General features: G+C 51.2%; 1 protein-coding gene across 2 annotated transcripts in view; it reads right to left on the bottom strand.

Moving 5' to 3' along the window:
- Positions 1-11,370, bottom strand: part of CSF1R (colony stimulating factor 1 receptor) — a 29,015-nt gene extending 17,645 nt beyond the window's left edge. The window contains exons 1-6 of one of the 2 annotated variants that reach the window (XM_070076307.1): positions 11,348-11,370; positions 10,466-10,655; positions 6,614-6,871; positions 5,923-6,207; positions 3,640-3,776; positions 2,845-3,004 (exon numbers count right to left, since the gene is read on the bottom strand). In XM_070076307.1, the coding sequence (XP_069932408.1) occupies positions 2,845-3,004; positions 3,640-3,776; positions 5,923-6,207; positions 6,614-6,871; positions 10,466-10,514 (889 nt within the window). In that variant the 5' untranslated portion in view covers positions 10,515-10,655; positions 11,348-11,370. Of the gene's footprint in view, positions 1-2,844; positions 3,005-3,639; positions 3,777-5,922; positions 6,208-6,613; positions 6,872-10,465; positions 10,656-11,293; positions 11,312-11,347 lie in introns of those variants that run through there. The other variant, XM_070076306.1, reaches the window with a different exon arrangement.
- Positions 11,371-25,923: the final 14,553 nt, after the last annotated feature.

The raw sequence follows: 25,923 nt of genomic DNA on the forward strand, positions 1-25,923 counted from the left end.
TCCGGTTTGGTATCGACGGCTCGCGTCCAGCCCGACAGATGTGAGCATGCTGAGCCGAGCAGCGCCTCCTTCTTACACCCAACTCACCACGCGCCTGCATCTTCCAAGTCCCCCAACAGCACAGGCACCCCCTCCTCAGCGTGCGCAAGCCATTTCCTCCACCAGGAGCCCCGCCCTCTTCTGTTTACCCTCCTCATCCTCCCAGACTCGCCCCACCGTGGAGTCGCCAGTCCCCACTCCAGGACACAGGAGCTCTTGGTCCGGGGACTTCTGTTGCCCATCCAGATCTCTCTCTCCCTCCCCTCCCCCACAGACACAGACACACACACGCAGACACACACACACACAGACACACGGCCTCATCCACAGTTTCTTGCTTCTGCTTCTTTCAGGCATCTGTCTCCTCTCTCCATCTAGTCCACGAGCCCTTAGAAGCCACTGTTTGCCTTCTCTCTCTGTTATTCAGTTGTCTACCCATCCATGTGTCCATCCACTCATCCATCTGTCCATCCATCCACCTGCCACCCCCTCCATGAGCACCGTAGTGACCCCGCCATCAGCGCCAGCCTCAACCACTGTAGCGACCTCCCACTCCTTCCCCACCCTCTACCCCGGTCTCCCTGCAGACGGCCCCTGAGAAAGCACCAGGAAGCCCCGTCACATCCGAGCCTGGTCACATTCCCTCTGCTCAACCTTCACCTCTCTCAAGAGGAAAAGCCCCTGTATCGGCCTGCAGGACCCGGTGAGACTGCCACCTCCCCTTTGCCTGTCTCCCTCTCGCTTGCTCCACCCTAGCTACGCTGGCCAACTCGGTTCTCGAATAGGATGAGCACCATCCCACCTCAAGGACGCTGCTGGCCCCCTGCCTGCAGCCCTCTGCCCAGTGTCTGCACAGCTCGCTGCTCCTCCAGCCTCAGGTCCTCTCCCAAGTGGGGGCATCCACGAGCCGCCCCTTGACGCCTGCCTGCAGCCAACTTGCAATGCTCTAACGCTCTCTGTCTGCCTCTGCTCACTCCTTCTGCTCCCTGCCCGCCGTGTCGGGCTAGGGCACCAGCTTCAGGATAGGGCACTTGGTGGGGGTTGTATCTGCTGTGTTTGCACCTGTGATCTCAGTGCCTAGGCCAAAGCATGAGTGAACCCAACATTCATCGAGTGACTCTACGCCTCCCTGAGAAGCCAGATGGGCTTGGCAGCAATGGTGGGGGGACTGAGAGGCGAGGGAGACAATTCTAAGTGCATCTGCTCCCCTTCCCCACTTTGCACACACGGCACCCCCACGCAGAGCTCCCACTGCGCAGCGAGCCTAGGGCACCGCACAGCCTCTGGGGGCGATGATTCACCACTGCCTCCTGGAACAGCCAACACGTGAGCCACGGCCACCCTCAGGAGCGCCTGCCTTGCAGTTCCCAGGCCAGCGGCTGCCACAGGCCCTCTCTCTTCTCCACCCCCTTACTTCGGGAGCCGGCATGTCTTGACCAGCTTCCTTCCACATCGTCCGGGGCACACACTCTTTCCTGCCCCTGTGCTGTGGTCCAGCTCCCTCCGCCAGCCACCTCCAGCCTGAGCTGCTGCATCAACAGCCCAGATTCTTCCCCGGCCTGTGGTCTCTTCTCCCACCCGCAGCAGCAGCAGCCCGGGCCTCCCCAGTGAGTCTCGTCACGTATGAGCGTTCACGCTGCACCAGGCCCTGCTCTCCAGGGACACACACACGTACATAGGCACACGCTCATTTAGTCCTCACGAGTCTATGAGGTGGTTGTGCTATCTCCCTTCTGCAGACAGGGACACCGAGGCACAGGGGCTGAGTGACCTGGGAGTTATCAGCAGAGCCAGGCGGGACGAGGCCTGGCATTGCATGCTCCTGATCATCCCGCCACTAGTGCTGCCTCTGTGCAACCTGACCCCAACACTCTCCTTAAAAGCTTCTGTGATCGGGGCCGACGCTGTGGTGTAGCAGGTAAAGCCACCACCTGCAGTGCTGGCATCCCATATGGGCGCTGGTTCTAATCCCACCTACTCCTCTTCCAATCCAGCGCTGTGCTATGGCCTTGCAAAGCAACAGAAGATGGCCCAAGTCCTTGGGCCCCTGCACCTGAGTGGGCTTTGGATCGGCTCAGCTCTGGCTGTTCTAACCCTTTGAGTAGTGAACTAAGACCTCTGTCTCTCTGTTTATGCCTCTCTGTAACTCTGCCTTTCAAATAAATAAATAAATATATATATAAAAAAGAAAAACCTCCCATGATCTCGCAGCAGGGTGGAGGCAAGCTAGCCCACACCTGAAGGCTCCTTCGCCACTTGCACCCCATCTCCACCCACCGCTCAGGCCCACCCGCAGCCCTGCGGTGCTCAGCTTCTTTCCGTGTTGGAAATACCCCACTCTCTTCGACTTCTGGCTTTGCATACGCTGTTCCCCTTGCTCTCCTCGCCCCTTTGCCTGCAAGCCCAGTTCAGCTGAGGGGTTGTTTCTCCAGGCCCGAGTTGGGGGAGCCCGCCACGTTTCCCCCATGATCCCTCTGCGTGGTCACTGTGCCAGCATCTATGTGCTTTGAGTGGCCCTGGGCATGAAGCAAGCAAGGAAGGAGTGAGCAAAGCAAGTGCTGTACAGAACTCCTGGACCCCCATCCCGAGACAAAAGTGACAAAGTGATGCTGAAACAAGACCCAGCCTCGTGCTGCAGGAGCACCAAGGCGGCAGGGAGGGTGCCCAGAGTTGGGTCCCGCAGCCAAGCCCGGGTCCACCTGTGGCGTACCTCACAGGGTCTCCTCCCTCCCACCAGCGGCTTCTCCTTTTCAAGCCCTCACCACCCCACTCTGCCCCGGGGTCAGCCCCACACCCAATGCTCACCTACCACCCGGAAGACCATGGAGGAGGAGCGGGTGCCCTGGGGGTTGGTGGCCACGCAGGTGTAGTTGCCCGCATCTTGGAAGCTTACGTCACTGAGGCTGAGGGTCAGGACTTTATGGTAGCTACCATCATGGAAGTCGGAGTCTTCAGAGAGCGCGAGCTGCGGGCAGATGGAGCAGAGGTTTCCCAAGGTCGCGTAGGCATCCGAGAGCTCTGGGCTCAGCGCTTCAGTCTAGGGATCACTGTCCGCCCTGCCTGTGCTCGGGCGAGGGGCTGCACCGTGAGCCTCAGGCTCTTCATCTGTCAGATGGGACTGCCAGGGGCCCCCTGGCCCTGGGGTCGCAGTGAGAAGTGAGAAGTGCAGAGCAGGGGCTCAGCCTGTACCTGGCACACTGCAGGCGCAGCAGGAGGGAAGCAGTCCCTAGACAAAGCCTAGCACCGTTCCCTCCCAGTTCTCTCCATTCTGTCTCCCACAGCCTTTCTGCAATAGGTTCCGGGCCCCTGGGCTCCCCCGTTGGCCCAGGAATCCCTTGCTGAGTGAGTGGTCAGCTAGCATCTGGCACGTGTCTGGATGTCGAGGCAAAGGTCATCTGTCAAAGGCCCAGGAGCCGAGGCCTGCTTCTCCATCAGCAACCAACTGGCAGCCGCATCTCCACCCCTCCCTGGGCCTGCGCTGTGGCCCCAGCCCCCAGAGCCAGTTTGGGGTGGGGCCGGGGGCTCCATCCTGTGGGGCCTGTGGGGGGATAGACAGGCTCTGCTCTTGCTCCCCCCCCTTACCCCACCCTGGGGACTGACCTTGGTGTCGCCACGTTGGAGGAAGACGTTGAAGTTGTAGTCGAGGTTGCTGGCCGAGCACACGATCGAAGCAGTCTCCCCCTGAATCCGCACCAGCTCCGCAGGCGCCAACGTCAAGGAGGGGGGGCCCGGGAGCACTGAGGCCAGACAAGAGACCCCTGAAGCCTCAGCCAGAGCGGCCGCTCCATTCCCTGAAGTGGTCCAGGCGCATGGCCCGGGTCCCCTTCATTCTCCCACCCCAAATCCTTGGAGACACCACTGACGCCTCTACAGAGCAGCTCACTCCCTGCATTGCCCACCCCAGCTCTGGACTTCGGCAACAGCCAGCTCCCAGCCCCCCCACCCCCACCCCCCGCCTCCCCTTGCAGCAGCCCAAGAGCCCTCCGAACAACGTGAACCAGATGCCACCTCTCTCCTGTGCAAACATTCCGTGAGTTGCCCCCACTCTGGCCATGAACTCCCTGGGCCATTCCCGAACATCGGAACCCCTGCCACCCTCCGTGCACTGCCTGCTGCCCCACCCAGGGCCCTGGCACCTGCCTCTCCCTCCTGCTGTGCTTTTCGTCTTAGGCCTCAAACGAGCGGCTGCGCTCACCCCTCCGATCTGTGGTTCTGAAGTTGCTCGAGGGAACGGCACTGAGGCGCAGCGGGTTACGTGCTGTTTGTAGTGCCGGCTTCTCCTAGCACAGTGCTGGTTCGAGTCCCGGCTACTCTCTGCTTCTGACGCAGCCCCCTGCTCATGTGCCTGGGAGAGGGGCAGAGATGGCCCAAGTGCTCGGGCCCCTGCCACCCACGTGGGATAGCAGGATGGAGCTCTTGGCTCCTGCATTTCGCCTGGCCCAGATCTGACTGATGTGGGCATTTGAGGAGCCAATCAGCAGCTACAAGTTTTCCATCACTCTGCCATCAAATACACAAATCTTTTAAAAACAAACAAAACACCTGAGAGAAACCTCCCCTGGTGAACTTAGCTGAGTCAGCCTCACCACTGGGCTCTGTGCTCATCACAGATCATATTTCTTTTGTTTCTACTAGATGTCAAACGAGTGACAACGCAGCATCTTGGACAGCACACTGAAGTATCTGTGCCTATTGCTGTAATGGAAAGATGATCTCATCCAGTTTCATCAGGCAGACACACTCAAGGTCATGCCCACAGTTGCTGACGGAATCTCGGCACAACTAGGGCCAGGACTCTTGGCGTCACCCCACCCAGCAAGTGCAGGATCAAGGGCCAGGAAAGAGCCCTATTGGTTGCCCCTGCCCATACAGAGGGACCCTGGGAAGGTTTAGTAGCCTGAAACCCCAGGGGCACTGGTGGCCGGCCACCTCCCTCTGACCCCACAGCTCATTACAGGGACTGACTCCCATCTCAAGCCCAGTGCTGAGCCTGGGACCCGGCTCACTCTCACCCATCTCCACGATTGCACTGGGTGCCTGCCCAGCAGGGGGAGGCTTCCTCCACCACCTGTCATCAGCCTCCTTTCTGTGCCCAGGCTGCCTCCCGGTGGGAAATCCACGCCTGAGGGTGTGGGAGAGCACCAGGCCCTCCTTGCATTTCTAGAACATTCTGGGCCCCTTCCCACCTCCCCTCCTTTGCTGAGGCAGGTCGCAGCACTGCCACCTCCTCCCTATCATTCACAGTCGGCCGCAAATAAAATGCCTCCTGCCCAGCCTTGATCTCTCACCCTACAGAACTTTAAGAAATTTTTCAACCATTCAGTTTTTTTTTTCAATCTATTTGAGAGGCAGAGAGAAAGTGACAAGGAGACAGAAACAGGTTCACTTCTCAAATGCCTACAAGGGCTTAGGCTGGGCCATGTCAAAGCCATGTCTCCCAGGTGTGTGGCCCCTTTGAGCCACCACAGCAGGCTCCCAGGAAGGTGGAATCAGGAACCAGAGCTGGGTGACAAACCCAGGCCATCTGATGAGGGGTGCAGTGAGCTCAGCCACTAGGCTTGTGCCTACCCCGCCCCACGCACTGTTTATTCAACCGCCTTGCACACGGTGTTCCACAGCCTGTGCAGTGGTCTGAGATGCTCCTGCTCACTGAGTCACTGCTTTGTGTGGGGTCTGTCTCCTGCCCTTGACACACCACAGCTGGGTTGCTCCCCAGACGGGTGTGTAACAGCATTGGAAGAAACAAGTGACAAGCAGGGGGACGTTCTGAGACCTCCCCTCCAGCCTAGGCCACAGCCATTGCCTGCAAGGCTGCCAGCTCTCCATCCTGGCCAGCCTCTCCCGCCCCCCCGCCCCCCCCACCTCCCGCCCCCCGCCACTCACCTTGCTGCACTCTGAGCTCAATACCGATGGACTTCATTATCTTGCCGTCCACCAGAGCACAACAATAGTAATCCCGGCTCTCAAGGAACTTGGCCTTGTGGATGGTGAAGCCATGCCAGGGCGAGAAGGTATAATTGGTGTGGGGCGGGACCGGCCGGTTGCGCACCCGCATCAGGGAGACACCTGCGGCCAGCGCCGGGTCAGTGAGCAGGCAGGGCAGCAATGCATCCTGGCCCTCCAACACCGTCACCTTCTTAGCTAGCACGTTCCAGGGCCGGACGGGGTCTGCACAGAGGGAGGACAGGGTCACAATGGTCCTTGGGCCACAGGGTCCCTGGATGTTGGGGACAGGGAGGCTCAGAGGCAGATCGTTTGATCGAGGTCACTCTGTGCCAGGTAGTTCAGATGATGCTGGGGACAGGTGCACCTGGGCTGCAGTCCAGCCCCACTGCTTGATGCTCTGTGACCTTGGGCAAGCGACTACACTCCTCTGAGCCTCTGGAGAGCGGGCAAAGTCACGTGCAATGACTACCCAGGGCTGTCGTGCCGACTGCATTCTATGCGAAGCGCTACAGAGGTTCTCATTGGCCATCAGCCCTCAGAGAGCACGGGGCTGGTTTACCGGGATGGTGAACGTCAGGGACCGGCCTACTGCCGTGGGACCCCTTGGGAAGGGGCTAGGCATCCTCACCTTTGACGTAGACATGGATGGTGGCGCTCTCCCCAAGAGGGTCTCCAAGCTCTGTGCAGTGATAGGTCCCCGTGTTTTTGAAGGTGGCATTGTTTGTGATCAGGACGCTGCTGGGGGCGTCCGGGTCCAGGGTCCAGTATGAGGAGATGGGGCCATCCCACTTGACGGTGCCATTGCCCAGGCATCGCAGGGTCACCACCGCACCCGGCTCCACCACCAGCTCAGGGCCGCTGGGTTCTATCACGGGCACTCCTCCACCTGGGGGAGGGACGGCAGACAGCATGAGGCCTGTGGGCACCTCTGGGCCGTCCTGACTCGGACCGCTCGAACCCTGGACGAGGAAGTGCTGTGGCACACTCTGCATGGGCCTCGGCACCCCCGGTCATTTGCTTGGCTCCCAACCTTAAACCTGCTGGGGAAAAGACAGACACCGCTGACCATCGGGGCCCACCTAAGAGAGGGTGTGGGCTTCCTCTATCTCCCACCCACCAGAGTCTCTGTCTTCTCTGCTGTGGGCACCCTAGGCCCTGTGCACACAGTAGGCCACGTCTCTAGTGTGCAGCTCAGGGTTTGACTCACAGCGGGGCTCAAACAAATCAATAAAGAAACAATTCAGGCCAGCACTTGCGGCACCGGCACACTGGGTTCTAGTCCTGGTCGGGGCACCGGATTCTGTCCCGGTTGCCCCTCTTCCAGGCCAGCTCTCTGCTGTGGCCAGGGAGGGCAGTGGAGGATGGCCCAAGTGCTTGGGCCCTGCACCCCATGGGAGACCAGGAGAAGCACCTGGCTCCTGGCTTCGGATAGGCACGGTGCGCCGGCCACGGTGGCCATTGGAGGGTGAACCAATGGCAAAGGAAGGCCTTTCTCTCTCTCTCTCTCACTGTCCTCTCTGCCTGTCAAAAAAAAAAAAAAAAGAAAGAAACAAATCAATGGAACACTTGTGGCCAAGTCCCCCAACTTAATTCCCAAGGGCAGGAGCAAGAAAGGTGTTGAGTGTCAGCCAGAGTTTGAGGCTTGTAGCCTCTGTTGTCATACCCGTTCCCACCATGGCAGCCCAGTGGGATGGTTCAGAGGCTCTGTGCCTCGGTTTCCCCACCTATAAAATGGAGACAATCATACCCATTTGTTGGCACGTCAGGCACTTCCGATGCATGGGAACCCTTTAGAATGCCATCTGTCACAGAGTAAGTAGTCAGGGTGACCCTGCTGTTTATAGTCTAGGCTGGCCCCAGCTACCCACCCCGGGGGTCGGTTTACTTGGTGGGGGGGGGGGGAGGTTGCGCAGTTTCTTTTAAGGAAAATTTTCTTGAAGGAGAAAAGAGAACTTGAACCCCCTCCGGGAAGCAGGCCCAGTGCTCTGCAGTGTCAGCGCTTCTCTGGCCCCTAAAATAGGGGTGCGGGAGGGAAGTGAGAGCTGATTCACCGGCTCGGAGGGGTTGCCAGGCGCCCCCTGGCCTGCAGGGGCGGAAACACATTGAGGGCACCGCTCTAGGCTCTGCTTCCGCTTCGCCCGCGGCCCTTCATCCGAGGAGCTTCTCACTTCTGCTTCCCAGAGCCATCAACCCCAGGAGAGGGAGAGTCGCCTGCTGGGCATCGCGATGCCCCCGGGGCCACTGTTTCTCTGCATGGGGCGGCCAGGCCCTTGTGTTCTGCAGACCCCGCTGTGGCGTCTGCTGCAGCACCCATGAGAACGCCTCAGTGGCTCCGCTGAGCTTCTAGTCAGCGCAGGGACCGAGTGAGCTGTGAGCACAGAAGGCCGGCACCTGGACCTGGGCCCGCCTGTGCAGCGTGACCACACGCAGAGGCGCCAGACGTCATCCCACCTCTGCAGCGCCGGCGCGCCCCATCCTTGCTGCGCCACCCAGCGGCGGTTTGCGGCAGGACTCCGCGTGGAGTGCACGGAGCAACCTGGGTTACCTTCCAGGCTTTCGGAGTGAATTGCTTCATCGCTGAGCCTCAGGCTCCTGTCTCAGGAGAATAATCCCAGTTCCACCCCCGAGGGCCGCTGGGGAGGCAGCCAGGTGAGGGGTGGCTCCTCCTTGGCTCCTGCCCGGGGCTGCTGTTTCAGTTGCCACATCGCTGTGCCCCACCCCCATGCCTCGGGATAGATGACAGAAGTGGATTTTCAACAGCAGCAGTCACAGGCTGAGTGCCTGAGTCTGTAACACTGCCTGCTCATTCTCTGAGCCTGTCTTGTCTTGTAGGCAGCGGCTCCGACCCCTCCCTCCCTGTGCCCCTCACCCCTGCTGGGGCCTCCTGGAAATGCGGTCACCCACAGGCGTCTGTCCTGGCACCCCAGAGGCTCACGCAGGACAGGGCTGACGCCCTCCACGTCTGCCACCAACTTCCCCCTGCTGACTCGGCCCTTGGAGACGGGAAGCCTGTTCTGCCTGTTCTGGGGGAGGGGGAGGGAGGGGCGGGGCTTGGTGACCCCTGACCCAGACCCCTCCTGCCCAGTCCACTCTGCATCTTTCTCACCTCAGCTCCCAGAAGGGACTCCCACTCCACACAGACACACACAGACACACGACACAGACACACACAGACACACGACACACACACACACTGCAGCCAAAGCTCAGGTCTCTTGGGGAAAAGCCCAGCTCTGGCCACCTCTAAGGTGCTCCAACACCCACCAAGCCCTCCCAGTGGGCTCTCACCCCCCACAAACACACAGTGACCCACAAGAGGGGTCCCGGGGTGAGGACAGGACAAGGTAGTCAAGTGAGACCTGTGCAGCTGTCGGGGCTAAAGGCCCAGGTCTGTCTTGATGGGGTCGTGGGGAGTGCATGTGTGTGCATTTGTCAAACCTTGCAGGACCCACACTCCCTGCTCGCTGTCAGTCACAGCTCACAAACAGCAAATGCTCAGCTGGGCAGGATCGACTGGGCCAGAACCAGACCTTCAGTGGGTGGCCTGGCGCTCCCTCTGCTCCTCAGGGGCCGGACCCGCCAGCCCCACAGGTCTTCTTGTGGGGCAGCCAGAGTGGGGCTGCCCCCCCCCCACTCCCATCCTCTCCCCAGGTCTCTCCCAATGCACAGCCCCCACTAGCCAGGCACCTCCTAGATGGAAAGCCTGCAGCAACTGCGGCTGCAGTAAGGTGGGGGTGGGGACGGGCCCCCCTGGATGGCCAGGTCTGTGAGGGCTCTGGCTGTAGACCCTCTTGCTGGCCCCACCAGGCTCCCCAAAGCCCTATAGCCTCCATCCCCACCCCCGGATCCCTCTCCTGAGCACTGAGCCAGGGTGGCCAGCCTCTCTCCCTCTGATCCCTTATCTGGGCTCCCAAGGAAGGAGTCATGGGAGGGCTCCCAGGTAGCCAGAGCCACGGGACCTGCCCAGGCCCTCGCCACTCTCCCTGGCACAGGGCTGGACCAGCAGTTTTGGCACGGGTGTCTCCTGAGAGCTTTTGAGAGGGGCAGACTCTCGGGACACACCCACGGAGCCAGCATCTGCTTTGGAACAAGAGACCCAGAGACCCAGGTAACTTCCCGTACTCGTGGCCAGGTCTGAAGGGCATTGCTCTAGGCTGGGCCATTTCTGCCCCCACTGCCTGGCATTGCAGAGATGTAGACATGAGCCCAGAGCGTCTCAGAGCTGCTCAGGATACGCGGAGGGTCCAGGGCTGAGCTGGGACAGACCCCCAGCCCCCAGCTGGGCTAGGTACACACCACCTTTCCCCAGCCATCCCGCCCCTTGCCACACACACTTTCTTCACCATCCACTGCCTTCCCAAAGCTCATAGCTACTCACCAGCCTCAAGTTCTGTGCTGGGGAGGCGGCAGCGCGCCGTCAGAACACCCAGCCTGAGGCTCTCTGTCGCACGCACACCAGAGCCCGCAGATCTGCGCTTACCTTGCCACACTGTGGTTGCCAGCAGGACAAGCAGAGCCCCTGGGCCCATGGCCGTGGCGGGAAGCAGCAGGCTGGGGCAGGGCAGGGTCCCCAGCGCCAGGACCTCTGGACGGTGCCTCCTCCGGGCTGCTCGTCTGTTTCCCTCTTCCTCCTCCTCCTCCTCGGGCTGATCCTCTTCTTCCCCTTTCAGCTAGGCAAAGCAACCACAGAGTTTGGAAATCTTGGGTCTTCAGAAGAAAACAAAGCCATGACCCCCCAGGGGGAGGGGTTGGAGGCTGGGGCAGTGCCAATCCGAGCCCAGGGGAACTGGCACATCTGGGGGCTAAGGGAGAAGAGACACACCCAAGACCCGGCTGGTGGTCAGCAGAACAGATGGGGGTCTCCGGGAAACCAGGTGCTAAGGTCCCAGGACGCTCACCAGCAAGCCCTGGCTCCCTGCACTACTGAGATTTTGTGACACACATTTGGTCTTTGCCCTGGCTTCCGTCTACAACACGTAAAATCCTTGCAATCTTCAGAGGAACAAGTGTCTTGTGTATGCGGATGAGTGCCCAGGAGGCTCACAGCCCCCAGCTAGCTTTAGGACCTTGCTGGTCACCTGAAGGCCCCGGGCGGAATTAGAGGGTTGGTACTTCTCATCCCACCTACACGGGTGGGGGCTTCCCTCAGAGCGGCGACCCTCCCCCACACCTGGCCCCCACATCTTCATCCATGTCCTTGGTCACATCCCTTACAATCAACCGGTAAACACAAGCGCTTCCTCGCTTCTGTGAGCTGCCCTTGCAAATTCACAGAGCCCAAGCAGAGGATTATGGGAAGCTGACTTACCACAGGTGAGTCAGAAGCACAGGTTAAAAAACAACCTAGGCTTGCAACTGGTACCTGGGGGTGGGGGGGCGGTCTTGGAGACTGAGCCCCTTGTCGCCTGGGACCAATGCTGGTGTCAGCACTGAACCGCAAGGCACGGCACCAGCTGCCGGCTGCCGCAGAGCTGTGCCGTTGTCCCCTTTCGTCACAGAGACTTCTGCGTTGACTGTGGAGTGAGAGGATGGGAAGACCCGAGCTTGTCTGTTCCCAGCTTCCCAGAGGGAGGCGCGGTCACTGTTCCCGTAGCGCAAACAAGCTCAGAGAGTGAACACCTTGAACTCGCCTGTGGTCATGTGACCACCGAAGGGCTGAGCTGGAATTTGCAAACAGGCGGTCTGGCTTCTGTGGGTTAAGTTATTTTTTAAATTTTATTATTATTTTTACAAAAAATCCCATGGTTCGATCATAATCTTTAAATTAATCAATAACATCCCTTCAGAGGTATGTTACTTGTGCCTCAGCGTTTCCCAAGTGTCTAACATGGTTAAATAGTTACTTTTTGAAACAAACAACATGTCTATTGCATTACCTAAGCCAAGAAAACTGTTGTCTGCTCTATGCAGGGGTGTGTGTATGTGTGTGTGTGCGTGCGAGAGTACACGTGTGCATTAAGAAAGGAATTTAAAACCAGATAAGATGGAGGTTGCCTGAAAGCCACGAGTCTGGGGGAAAACGGCCCTGAAAGACAGGTTAATCCTCACTGACGGGAAATAGCCCAGCAAGGTGCAGGTTCCCACTTAGGGCCAAGTTCCCTGGGATGCGCAGCACGGAGTGAGCAACTGCCAGTCGCAGCAGCTCATGTGGTCTTGGTAACCAATGCAGCCCGCAGTGCGGGCCACCTCCCTGTCTGTTTGGCTCTGTCTGCTTGGACACCACACCTGGACACTATTCTGGCCAGGTCCCGGTGGTCATCCTTACTGGGCACCAGCACTGACGCTCACTCTTGGTGTGCCTTGACCTGTCTTCCAGGTGGCATATATCTATGTTCTTAGATGTACACAACTGTCTTTCCAGGAAATTATTCTGAACTGTTAGTAGGCATGAATTCCAAGTAAAAGTGACTCAGGAAGAAATAGAAATTCTCAATAGGCCTTTCACAAGTCAAGAGATTTTATCAGGAATCAAAAGCCTGCAAAAAAAGAAAAGTCCAGGATGAGCTATCTTCATGGGAGAATTCTATCACAATTCAAAGAAGAAATTACACTAATCCTTCCCAAACTGTATATATAATACCATCAAAAATAATTCAGATATTTAGGAATAAATTTAACCACCAAAGTATAGGACTTAAACACTACTGAAAGAAACAGACTTTAATTAATGATATCTCATTCTCAGCGATTGGAAGATTTAGTGTTGCTGACAATACTCGAAGGCTGCAGGCTAGGGAGGGAGGTTACTGCTCTAATCTAGGAGAGGATAGTTAAAAAGGTGGAGAGAATACACTCTCAGGGAAGGGTCAGGGAGGAGATGGCAGAGGAAACTTCACTGTTATGGGGAACACTGTGGACCTGTATGGACGGTGTGTATGCGCACAACTCAGGACCCCAGCACCCGAGAGCCTCAGCACCAGCTTTGGACTGAGGTAAGACCAGACTGCAGCAGCCCAAGCCACTGGTGATAAAGCTGCAGGAAGAGCCTGGCCTGGCCCTGGCTTGGAGCCCTGTAGTGGACAGTTTACCCACCAACCCAGAGGGAACAAAAGGGGGGCGCGTTTCTCTCTCCTGGCCACCCAGCACCAGTGTCCTGTAACTGACCGAGAGAGAGGGTGGCATTTTGAACATCTGTAACAGTTGCGCTGGTTCATGTCTGCACAGATAGCAACCAGCCCAGAGGAGATGTCCGAGTCTGCCTGGCAGAATTCACAGGGGGCTGGGTGCTTAGGACTGTGGGACCCTTGTGTGCAGGACTTGTGCAAACACTGTGGCTGCGTGGGAGGGCGCAGGGTGTGACTGGGATTTTGCACAGTCACTGTGTGGGTGGCTGTAGATACTTGGGGCTCCCTGATTCCCTGGTGAGGGTCATTCCTGCAGGATCCGTGTTCACACTGGAGACTGCAGATCCTTTGTGTGGTTCTTATGGCAAAACAGATGAAAACTGTACCCACTGGGGCTAGTGCCCAGGCACTGGTCTCCTTCAAGGAGAGGAGGTAAATATGAGAATACACCAACAGATAAGAGCAAACCTCTCCTCTGTATAAACAAAAAATTCCCATGCCCAACTTGGGTGTCACCTTAGGCACTCCCCTTACCCTGGAGCACTGAACAGAGCTCTCGGACCACACCCAGCACATGCCTCTGGGTATTCACTGAAAGAGCGGACACTCCACTGAGCCAAACAGACTAGTCCAAAGATAAAAGCCTTCATGGGGGAAGACAAACAGAAACAAGTATCACCCCAAAGGCCTAATAATAAACAGAGCAATTCGAGAAACAAGAATAAGGAAGGCAACATGAACCCTGCCCCCCCGCAAAAAAAAAAAAAAAAAAAAAAAAAAGAACACAACACTTCAATACTAGAATGTGGTGATGAACAGACTGAAGAAATGCCAGAAATGGAATTCACAAAATTGACCGTAGGATTATTTAGAAGTAACCAGAAGCAAAGCCATGAACTAAAGAAATCTATACATGACATGAAAATTTTTCCCATGGAACTGAGATATTCAAGAGAAATCAAAATGAAATATTCAAAATAAATTCAATATAACAAATACAGTGGAAAACCTTAAGAACGGACTTGGTGTGGCAGAAGGAAGAATATCCAAGTTAGATGCCAAATCTCTGGAGATTTTACAAACAAAAAAAAATTAGAAAACTAAAAACTAGTATCTGAGAGTTTACAGGATACTATCAAACAACTCAGCATACCTGTCTTAGGAGTTCTTGAAGGCGTGGCAGAGAATGGATTAGAAGGCTGTTATAGTGAAATAATTACAGAAAATCCGTAAGTTGAAGGCAGAAAGGGACATCCAAGTACAGAAAGCACAACAAACTCTTTTTTTTTTTTTTTTTTTTGACAGGCAGAGTGGACAGTGAGAGAGGGAGACAAAAAGAAAGGTCTTCCTTTGCCGTTGGTTCACCCCCTAATGGCCACTGTGGCCAGCGCACCACACTGATCCGAAGCCAGGAGCCAGGTGCTTCTCCTGGTCTCCCATGGGGTGCAGGGCCCAAGCACTTGGGCCATCCTCCTCTGTACTCCCGGGCCACAGCAGAGGGCTGGCCTGGAAGAGGGGCAACCGGGACAGAATCCAGCACCCCGACCGGGACTAGAACCTGGGGTGCCAGCGCCGCAGGCAGAGGATTAGCCTATTGAGCCGCGGCGCCAGCCAAACAAACTCTTAATACACATGATCAGAAAAGACCTTCAGCAGGACACATTGTAATCAAACTCCCCAGAGTAAAACGTAAAGAAAAGATTCTAAAATGTACAGAGAAACACCAGATTACTTTCAGAGGCTCTCCAATTAGACCCACAGCTGACTTCTCATCAGAAACCCCCCAAGCCAGGAGTGAACATTAAGATATACTCCAAGTCTTAAGATAAAAAATCTGTCAACCCAGAATACTGTGCCCTGCAAAGCTCTCATTTATGAATGAAGGGCAAATGAAGACCTTCCATAATAAACAGAAATTGAAAGAATTTGTCATCGTCTAGATTTACAAGAGATGTTTAAGGATGTGCTACACACAGAAAAACAGTCATCACTACGAAAGCAGGTGAAGGCAGAACATCTCCCAATAAAAGTACAGAGGAAATCCAAAGTAAACAATAGGAATATTTATGGAAAAATGGCTGGGCCAAGTCATTACTTATCAATAGTCACCTTGAATGTAAATGGCCTCAACTCTCCAATTAAGACATGGACTGGCTGAATGGATTAAAAAACAAAACCCATCTATTTGCTGCCTACAAGAAACATCTTTCACCAACAAAGATACATGCAGACAACGTCAAAGGATGGAAAAAGGTATCCAAACAAGAGCTGGTTTAGAGATCCTAATATCAGACAAAATAGGCTTTAACACAAAAACTGTTAAAAGCAACAAAGAAGGGCACTGTGCAATGATTAAGGGATCAGTTCAACAGGAGGATGTGTCAGCTGTAAACATATACACACCTAATTACAGGACACCTGGCTATTTCAAAGACGTGCTACTGGATCTAAAGGGAGACATAGACCCCAAGTAGCAATGGGGGACTTCAACACTTTACTTTCAGCAATGGACAGATCAACCAGACAGAAAATTAGCAAGGAAACAGAGTTAATCAACACCATAGGCCAAATGGACCTAATGGATAGCTATGCATGTTTCATCCTACAGATGCAGAATACACATTCTTCTCACCAGTGCATGGAACTTTCTCTAGGACAGACCACAGGTCAGGCCATAAAGCAAGTCTCAGCAAATTCAAAAAAATCGAAATTATACCATCCATCTTCTCTGCCCAGCTTCTGGAATGAAGCTGGAAATCAACAACTCAAGAATCTCTAGAACATATGCAAAAGCATGGAGACTGAATGAACAATGGATCATAGAAGAAATCAAAAGAGAAATCAAAATGTTTCTGTACATGAATGAAGATGACTATATGTCATATCAAAACATGGGATGGGGCTGGCGCTGTGGTGTAGTGGATAAAGCTGCTACCTACAGTGCTAGCATCCCATATTGGCACCAGTTCAAGGCCCGGCTACACCACTTCAATCCAGCTCTCTGCTATGGCCTGGGAAAGCAGTAGAAGATGGCTTGGACCCCTGCACCCATGTGGGAGATCAGGAAGAAGCTCCTGGTCCCTGGCTTTGGATCGGTGTAGCTCTGGCCATTGCGGCCAACTGGGGAGTGAACCTGCGGATGAAAGACCTCTCTCTCTGCCTCTCCTTCTCTGTTTAACTCTTTCAAATAAATCTTTTAAAAAAACTCACAGGATACAGCAAAAGCAGTGTTAAAAGGGAAGTTTGCAGTAATGGGTGCCTACATCAAAATTGGAAGGGCACCAAATAAATGAGCTATCAGTGCATCTCAAGGACCTAGAAAAACAACAGTAAACCAAACCCAAAACAGGTAAAAGAAATAATTAAAATTAGAGAATAAAGACAATTTAAATAAAAAAATACAAAAGATCAGCAAAACAAAGAGCTGGTTTTTTGAAAAAGTAAACAAAATTGATACATCACTGGCCCAACTAACCAAAAAGAAAAAAGAGGAAGACACAAATCAATAAAATCAGAGATGAAAAAGGAAATATAACAGATACCACAGAAATAAAAATAATCAGAAATTACTACAAAGAGCTGTACGCCAACAAACCAGTAAACCTGATGAAACAGATTCCTGGACTCATAGAAACTACTTAAATTGAGCCATGGAGACATAGAAAACCTAATCAAACCAGTAACCAAGACAGAAATTGAATCAGTATTAAAGATCCCCACCACCACCACCAAAGCAAAGCCCAGGACTAGATGGTTTCACTGCTGAATTCCACCAAACATTTGAAGAACTAACTCCAATTCTTCTCAAGCTATTCAAAACAATTGAAATGGAGGTAATCCTCCCAAATTTTATGAAGCCACAATCACCTTGATTCCAAAACCTGAATAAGATACAACACAGAAAGAGAACTACAGACCAATTTGTCTGATGAACACAGATACAAAAATCTTCAAGACTATGCCGGCCAATTGAACCCAACAACACGTCAGAAAGATCATTCACCTGGACCAAGTGAGGTTTATCCCAGGTATGCAGGGATGGTTCAACATTCACAAACCAATGTGATACATCATGTTAACAAACTGCAGAACAAAAACCATATGGTTATCACAATAGATGCAGAGAAAGCATTTGACAAAAAACAATATTCTTTCATGATGAAAACTCTAAGCAAATTGGTTATAGAAGGAACATTCCTCAACATGCTTAAGGCAATTTATGACAAACCCATGACCAGCATCCTATTAAATACGGAAAAGCCAGAAGCATTCCCACTAAGATCTGGAACCAGACAAGGATGCCCATTCTCACCACTGCTATTCAGTACAGTCCTGGAAGTTTTAGCCAGAGCCATCAGGCAGGAAAAAGAAATCAAAGGGATACAAATTAGGAAGGAGGAAGTCAAACTATCCATAGTTGCAGATGACATGATTCTACATACAGGTAATCCAAAAGAGTCCACCAAGAGACTATTGGAACTCATCACAGAGTTTGGTAACATGGTAGTATGTAAAGTCAACACACCAAAATCAATAGTCTTTGTATACACAGACAATGCCATGGCTGAGAAAGAACTTCTAAGATCAACCTCATTCGCAATAGCTACAAAAAAAAAAAAAAAAAAAAAAAAAAAACACCACACAGGTATCTTGGAATATTTTTAACCAAGGATGTCAAAGATCTGTCTGATGAGAATTATAAACATTAAAGAAACAGAATACAAAAAAATTGAAAAAACTTCCACATTCATGGGTTGGAAGAATCAATGTATTCAAAATGTCCACACTACTGAGAGCAATTTCAAAGTAATGCCAAGGCCGGCGCCACGGCTCACTAGGCTAATCCTCCGCCTTGCGGCGCCGGCACACCGGGTTCTAGTCCCGGTCGGGGCGCCGGATTCTGTCCCGGTTGCCCCTCTTCCAGGCCAGCCCTCTGCTGTGGCCAGGGAGTGCAGTGGAGGATGGCCCAGGTGCTTGGGCCCTGCACCCCATGGGAGACCAGGAGAAGCACCTGGCTCCTGCCTTCGGATCAGCGCAGTGCGCCGGCCGCAGCGCACCACTAGAGGGTGAACCAATGGCAAAGAAGACCTTTCTCTCTGTGTCTCTCTCTCTCACTGTCCACTCTGCCTGTCAAAAACAAAACACAGAACAAAACAAAGTAATGCTAAATAAAATACCAATGACATTCTTCTAAGATCTAGAAAAAATGCTGAAATTCATACAGAAGCACAGGAAACTCCAGATATTTAAAGCAACCTTAGAGAACAAAAAGCCGGAGGCATCACAAGATCAGATTTCAAGACGTACAACAAGGCAGTTATAATCAAAACAGCGTAATACAGGTACAAAAACAAATGGATAGACCAATAGAACAGAATACAAACAAACACCACAAATCAATTCACGCATCTACAGCCAACTTTTCTTTGACAAAGGAGATAAAACCAATCCCTGGAGCAAGGACAGTCTCTGCAACAAATGGATAGGAAAACTTGATCTCCACATGCAGGAGCATAAAGCAAGACTGCTACCTGACACCTGACACAAAAATCCACTCAAAACGGATTAAAGACCTAATCTATGACCTGATACCATGAAATTATTAGGGAACACTGTGGAAACCCTCCAAGACACTGGCATAGGCAAAGAGCTCTTGAAAAATACCCCTGAGGCATAGGCAATCAAAGCCAAAATTGACAAATGGGATTATATCAAATGGAGAAGCTTCTGAATTGCTAAAGAAACAGTCAGCCAAGTGAAGAGGCAACCAACAACATAGTTGCAAACTATGCAACTTATAAAGGATTAACAACCACAATCTATAAAGAGATCAAGAAACTTAACAAAACAACCAATCAAGAAATGGGCAAAATGGAGCCGGCACTATAGCATAGCCGATAAAGTCACCACCTGCAGTGTCAGCATCCCATTTGGGCATCAGTTGGATTCCTGGTGGCTCCACTTCCAATCCAGCTCTCTGCCATGTCCTTGGGCCCCTGCACCAGTGTGGGAGAGCCGGAAGAAGCTCCTGGCTTCGGATCGGTGCAGCTCCAGGCGTTGCAGCCACATCTTTCTCTCTCTCTGCCTCTGCCTCTCTGTAATTTCGCCTTTCAAGTAAATATATCTTAGGGGAAAAAAGAAATGGGCAAAGGACTTAGACATTTTTCACAAGAGGAAAACCAAATGGCCAACAGACATGCTCAGGATCACTTGTCATCAGGAAAATACAAATCAAAACCACTCACTCCTGTGAGAATGGCTTTTATACAGAAATTAACAAACAATAAATGCTGGCTAGAGTGTGGGGGAAAAGATACCCTAACCCACCGTTGGTGGGAATGTAAACTGATACAACCACTGTAGACGACAGTATGGAGATACCTCAGAAATAGACATACCATATCACCCAGCCATCCCACTCCTGGGAATGTACCCAAGGGAAATGCAATCACCAGATGAAAGAGTTACCTATACCACCATGTTTATTGCAGCTCAATTCACAATAGCTAAGATATGGAATCAACCCAAATGCCCATCAACTGAAGACTGGATAGAAAACAATGGGATATATACACCATGGAATCTTCCAGAGCAGTAAAAAAATATGAAAACTAGTTGTTTGCAACAAATGGATGAAACTAGAAAACATCATACTTAGTGAAATAAGCCAGTTCCAAAAGGACAAATATCATACGTCCTCCTTGATCTGTGATATCTAATAGAACACCTAAAAGGTAAACTATACAAGTGAAATTGACACTTGGAGATGCAATTGAACAGCCCTTGTCTCAACTGTTGAGGACATTTTTTTTTCCGTATAATTTGTTGAACTCTTTACTTATAATAGAGTTAATGGTATGTGTATTAAGTAGACTGAAAATAGAGCTTATTAAAAAGTAAGAATGGGAATAGGAAAGAGAGGAGGAAGAGGGTCGGGGGTGGGCATGGTGGGAAGAATGACTATATGCCTAAAGTGGTATTTCTGAAACACATGAAGTTTTTGTTCCTTAAAAGATTTCTGGGGAAAAAAATGAAACAGTCATCATCATGAAAAAAAAAAAAAAAGATGGCGATACTCAAAGTGATCCCTAAATTCAACGCAATATCTAACAAAAGCCCAATAGCCTTTTATGCAGAAATGGAAAAGCTAATTCTCAAATTCACACAGAACCTCAAGGACAGAAGTACCCCCCAAAAGTCTTGAAAAACAACAAAGTCATAGGAGTCACACTATCCAGCTCCAAACCTTACCACAGAGGTACAGAAATCAAGACCGACAGATCTATAGATAAATGGACTAAAAGTGAGAATTGGGAAATAGATCCTTGGGGCTGGTGTCGCAGCACAGGTTAGGGTGCAGATGCCAGCACCCTGATCAGAGTGCCGGTCAGAGTCCCAGCTGCTGTTTCCAGCCCAACTCCCTGCCAGAGCACCTGGGACAGCAGTGCAAGACGGCCCAAGTGTTATCAACGACCAGGATGCAGCTCCCTAGGTTCAGCCCGGCCCAGCCCCAGCTGCTGTGGCCATTTGGAGGTGAACCAGTGTGTGGAAGATTTGGGTCTCTCCTTCTGTTACTCTGCTTTTCAAATACATAAGAACAGATCTTCAAAGAAGGATGTCCCCAGGGCACGCATTCAGTTGAGACATCAGTTCAGAAGCCTGTGTCTCGCCCTTGAATCCTTGGGTTGCTCTGGGCTCTGGCTCCTGACTCCAGCTTCTTGCTAATTTAGACCTTAGCAGGCAGCAGTGAAGGCTGAGTAACCCAGCTCCTGCCACCCCTGCGGGAGTCCCAGCTCCAGCCTTTCGCCCTAGCCCAGGCCATTGTCGACGACGTCTGGGGAGAGAACCAGCAGAAGAGAACTTGTGCACATGCCACTTCCCCTCCCATCCCCGCCGCCCCTGCTCTGTGTGCCTCTCAATTGTTAATAGATTTTAAAAAGAAATAAACCTTCACATTAATCATCCAGTAATATTCAACTAAAGTGGTAAGACCTTTCAATGGGGACAAAGAATGATTTTTTTTCCAACAAATGACACTGAAATAACTGGTTATCCACATGCAGAAAAATGAGCAATGGGACCATTACTCCCTATACAGAAACTAAAACAAAGTCAGTCAAAAGCCTAAACAGAAAAGCCAAGACTATAAAACTCTTAGAATATTTAGGGTTACTGTTCATGACCTAGGACCTGAGAATGTTTTCTTAGATTTGTAACCAAAAGCACTAGCAACCAAACAAAATAAATAAGACTTCATCAAAACTGAACATTTTGGTTCAAAGAACAGTATCAAGAGAGTTAAAGAACAGAATCAAACTCTCTCTATATATACATACTAAATATATATCAATATATGCTATATATATAGCTATATGTATATGTATGCATGTATGTATGTATGTATATCTACCTATCTATCTGCAAGTGGGACTTCAAAAAGTCCCAGGATGCCTGGTCTTGTGGTACAGTGGGTTAAGCCATCACCTGTGAAGCTAGGACCCCATGTGAAGGCCAGTTCGTGTTGCAGCTGCTCCACTTCCGGTCCATCTCCCTACTTGCATGTCTGGGACAGCAGCAGAGGATGGCTCAATTGTTTGAGTCTCTACTGCCCACGTGGGAGATCAAGATGGAGTTCTAGGCTCACAGCTTCCGTCTGGCCCAGCCCTGGCCATTGTGGCCATTTGGGGAGTGAACCAGCAGATGGAAGATCTTTCTCTCTTTTTCTCTAACTCTTCCAAATAAATAAATCTTTAAAAGTTCATGGGAAAATGTAATTAAAAGAAAAAATTCAATTTTATTTCTCAGTATGACCTCTATGGAGTTCAAGACACTTTTCTAAGTTGTGAGCCCAGCCATCTGGTCCACCCCCGAAAAGTTGAGGGATTTAGAAATTTAACCATGTCAATCCAGTCTTTTTTCTTAACTAGAGAGAGAAGCCAGCCCTCTAAAGTTAAAAAAAAAATTAGGAAACAAGAAAGACAGAAGGAATCACATCCAGACTACAATGTAAACGCCTAATGGTTTCCCACTGAGGCTCTGGGAGAACCAGCCTTGCTGGACAGGCAGACGGGGCCAGAACGCTGCGGTGCTGGAGAAGGACCCTCTAGTAAACTTTGCTAGGGGTTTTCCTGCTCATGCTTTGCCCAGTTTTCTCTCAAACACTCTTAACAAGCAGATGTTACCCCTTCTTTGTTCCTCTAGCAAGTCAGCAACCAAAAAGCACCGAGTTTCCCAGAAAGCTGTGGCCGTGATCTCTGGGCTCCACTGGTCTGCCCTGCCTCCAACCGGACCCCTTCCATCGCTTGGGCCGCCGGTACTTTGTGCTTTGTCTTCATAAATGTACTGGCAAAGCCATATTTCATCCTCTGTGCAATGCTTCGAAGAACTTCTGTTGTTATCTTTGTCACACTTGTTTAAAATGTTCACTGAGAGGCTAGCACTGTGGCATAGCTGTAAAACCACCGTCCGCAGTGCCAGCAATCTCATTTGGGCGCCGGTTCAGGTCCTAGCCACTCCACTTCCAATCCAGCTTCCTGCTGATGCACCTGGGAAAACAGTGGAGGATGGCCCAAGTCCTTGGGACCCTACACCCACGTGGGAGACCTGGAAGAAGCTACTGGCTTCAGATTGGCCTAGCTCTGGCCATTGCAGCCATTTGGGGAGTGAACCAGCAGATGGAAGACCTCTCTCTCTCTCTCTCTCTGCCCTTCGGATAAATGAATTTCTTTTTTTAGGAAAAGAATTTATAAAAAAAAAAAGTCCACTGAAAGCTCTGCTCTGGTCCGTGGATAGTCTGGGTACAACAGTTCCAGCACGCATTGAGTAGACAACTTACACACATTTTTTTAAAATTTTTTGACAGGCAGAGTGGACAGTGAGAAAGACAGAGAGAAAGGTCTTCCTTTGCCATTGGTTCACCCTCCAATGGCCGCTGCGGCCGGCGTACCGTGCTGATCCGATGGCAGGAGCCAGGTGCTTCTCCTGGTGTCCATGGTGTGCAGGGCCCAAGCACTTGGGCCATCCTCCACTGCACTCCCTGGCCACAGCAGAGAGCTGGCCTGGAAGAGGGGCAACCACGACAGAATCCGGCGCCCTGACCGGGACTAGAACCCGGTGTGCTGTGTGCCGGCGCCGCAAGGCGGAGGATTAGCCTAGTGAGCCGCGGTGCCGGCCACACATTCATTTTTTACTCAGAATCATGTAAGCTGAACCCATTGCAAGGTCTCCAGTTTCAATGATTCTTTCTGCCATTAATGGTCAACTCTCTTCGAGTAGGGCACAAATGAGGCTAACTTCTCCCCTGCAGGGGCGGGCCTACACCATGTCTCTGGAATGTCTGGGTTTGATGCCCGCCTCTGGCTCCTTACTCTTGCATCCGGATAATGCTGAGCCTGGAATCAACTGTGATGGCTCATAGGAGTGGGGCTCTGCCACCCACAGGGGAGACCCAGACTGAATTCTAAGCCTTTGGCTTCAGCCTGGCCCAGCATTGGTCGTTTCAGGCATAAGGGCTGATATCATAGCCCTGATAAGAGCTCTGTATCCCGAGTATCTATGAAAGTTGAGCTCTCCTACAACCCAAAGGACGACTCAACCTAAAATGGGCAAAAAAATTTGATGGTTCATCTTCTCTGGAGAAATATCTAAACGGCCAGCAAGCACATCAAAAGATACTCAATGCCACTGTACATCAGGGAAGTGCAAATCCAACCGCTGTGAGATACCACCTCACACCCACAGGGGGCCATCATTTAAAACCAAAAAATAACAAGTGTTGGCTTGGATGTGCAGAAATTAGAACACTTGTATACGGCTGGCAGAAAAGTAAAATGATGAAGCTGATATGGTAATCACTTTGATAGTTCCTTAGAAGGTGAAGTTTAGAATTACCATGATTCAGCCATCCTCCCCTAGGTAACTAAAATAGTTGAAAATTGGGATTTCAACAACCACTTGCACATGAATGCTCAAGGCATCACCATTCACAGTGGCTTCCAGTTGGAGAAAGTTGATCAGTGGATAAATAAACTGTGGTGTAGCCACACACTGCAGTGTTATTCAGCCATAAAAAGGGAATGAAGTGCTCATGCCTACTACCACAGGGATGAACCCTGGAAACATCGCGCTAAGTCAGACACTAGGCACACAGCATCACAGATTGTATGATTCCACGTCTAGGAACCTCTCCAAGGTTAATTCCATAGACAGAGACAGCAGATGAGTGGTCGCCCGAGGCTGTGGAGAGGGAAGTTGGGAGGGAGCACTTCACACCCGTGAGATCTTCTGGGGAGAGGGAGAGGTCTCAGGACTGTGTAGCAGTGGTGACTATCCTACACGCCTCTGGATCAGACACTGTAGAGTGCTTAACTTGATGTTGTGTGAATCATACCTCGCAAAGGTCTAATATCTGTGAAAGTTCAGTACCTCTTACAACCCATCAAAGGACAACTCAATTTAAAGGTGGGCAAAAACATTTGATGATCACATTACATATGCTCAAAAAGCAGGCACCCTTCATTGCCCACAGACCAGCATTAAAAAGAAAAAAAAAAAAAAGATTCATTAAGGCATGTTCTTCAAGCAAGAAGAATATAAATGTGTGTATTCAACAACTTGGACACACATTTAATATTCAAGAGGCTAGAAATGGAATAAGTGTAAGTGTTTAAAAATATAGTCAGTCATTTTAACAATATGGGCAGGCATTTTAAACTATCAGTTAAATCAACAGTTAAGGTGCCCATGTCCTTCATCAGTGTATCTGGGTTCAACACCTGCCTCTGGCTCTGGACTCCAGCTTCCTGCTAACACAGACCCTGGAAGCAGAATTGATGGCTCCGGTAATCGGGTTCCCACCACCCACATACACGTAAGACCAGGACTGAGTCTGTGACCCTGGCCTCAGCGTGGCCCAGCCCTGGCTATTGCAGACAATGGGAAAGTGGACCACAGACAGGAACTCTCATTCCGTGTCTGCCTCTGGTTCTCAAAATAAATGAATAAATATCTACCTTTTATTTGCTGAGAAGTATGACTGTCTAAAGCAGATGCATTGTTCTTTTTCCTATAAAGAGCCTGAGAATAAATATTTTAGGTTTAGTGGCCATGTAATCTTGTCTGAAATTTAACTCAGCAATTACATTGTGTATGCAGAAATAGACAAGATACAAAATCTTTGATTTGAGACACATGTTGTAAAAATGAGGATAAGTACTAAAATCATTTTAAAGAGGCTTAGGTTATAAGCCTTCAGAAAGGTAACGGTTATGAACCATACTCAACTAATCGAAAGGAAGACAAGGAACAAAAAAGACAACCAGACGAAGCAAATAGAAAACACCTAACAATCCAACTGCGCCAATATGATCTTAAATGTAAGCAGTTTAAATAGATCGATTAAGTGGCCGGAGCTGTGGTGCAGCGGTGCAGCGGGTTAAAGCCTTGGCCTGAAGCACCGGCATCCCATAGAGGCGCTAGTTAGAGACCTGGCTGCTCCACTTCCAATCCAGCTCTCCACTATGCCCTGGGAAAGCAGTAGAAGATGGCCCATGTCCTTGGGCCCCTGCACCCACGTGGGAGACCCGGAGGAAGCTCCTGGCTCCTGGCTTCAGATCAGCACAGCTCCAGCTGTAGTGGCCAATTTCAGAGTGAACCAGCAGATGGGAGGCCTCTCTCCCTCTCCTCCTTTCTCCCTCTCTCCTCTCTGTGTAACTCTGACTTTCAAATCAATAAATCTTTTTAAAAAATATAGCAATTAAAAGCCAAAGATTTTTCAGATTGGATTAAAAACAAAAAAATCAGCTATTTCCTATCTACAAGAAACTCACTTTTTTTTTTTTTTTTTTTGGACAGGTAGAGTGGACAGTGAGAGAGA

Source organism: Oryctolagus cuniculus, chromosome 6 (genome assembly GCF_964237555.1).
Source record: "Oryctolagus cuniculus chromosome 6, mOryCun1.1, whole genome shotgun sequence".
Taxonomy (NCBI): Eukaryota; Metazoa; Chordata; class Mammalia; order Lagomorpha; family Leporidae; genus Oryctolagus; species Oryctolagus cuniculus.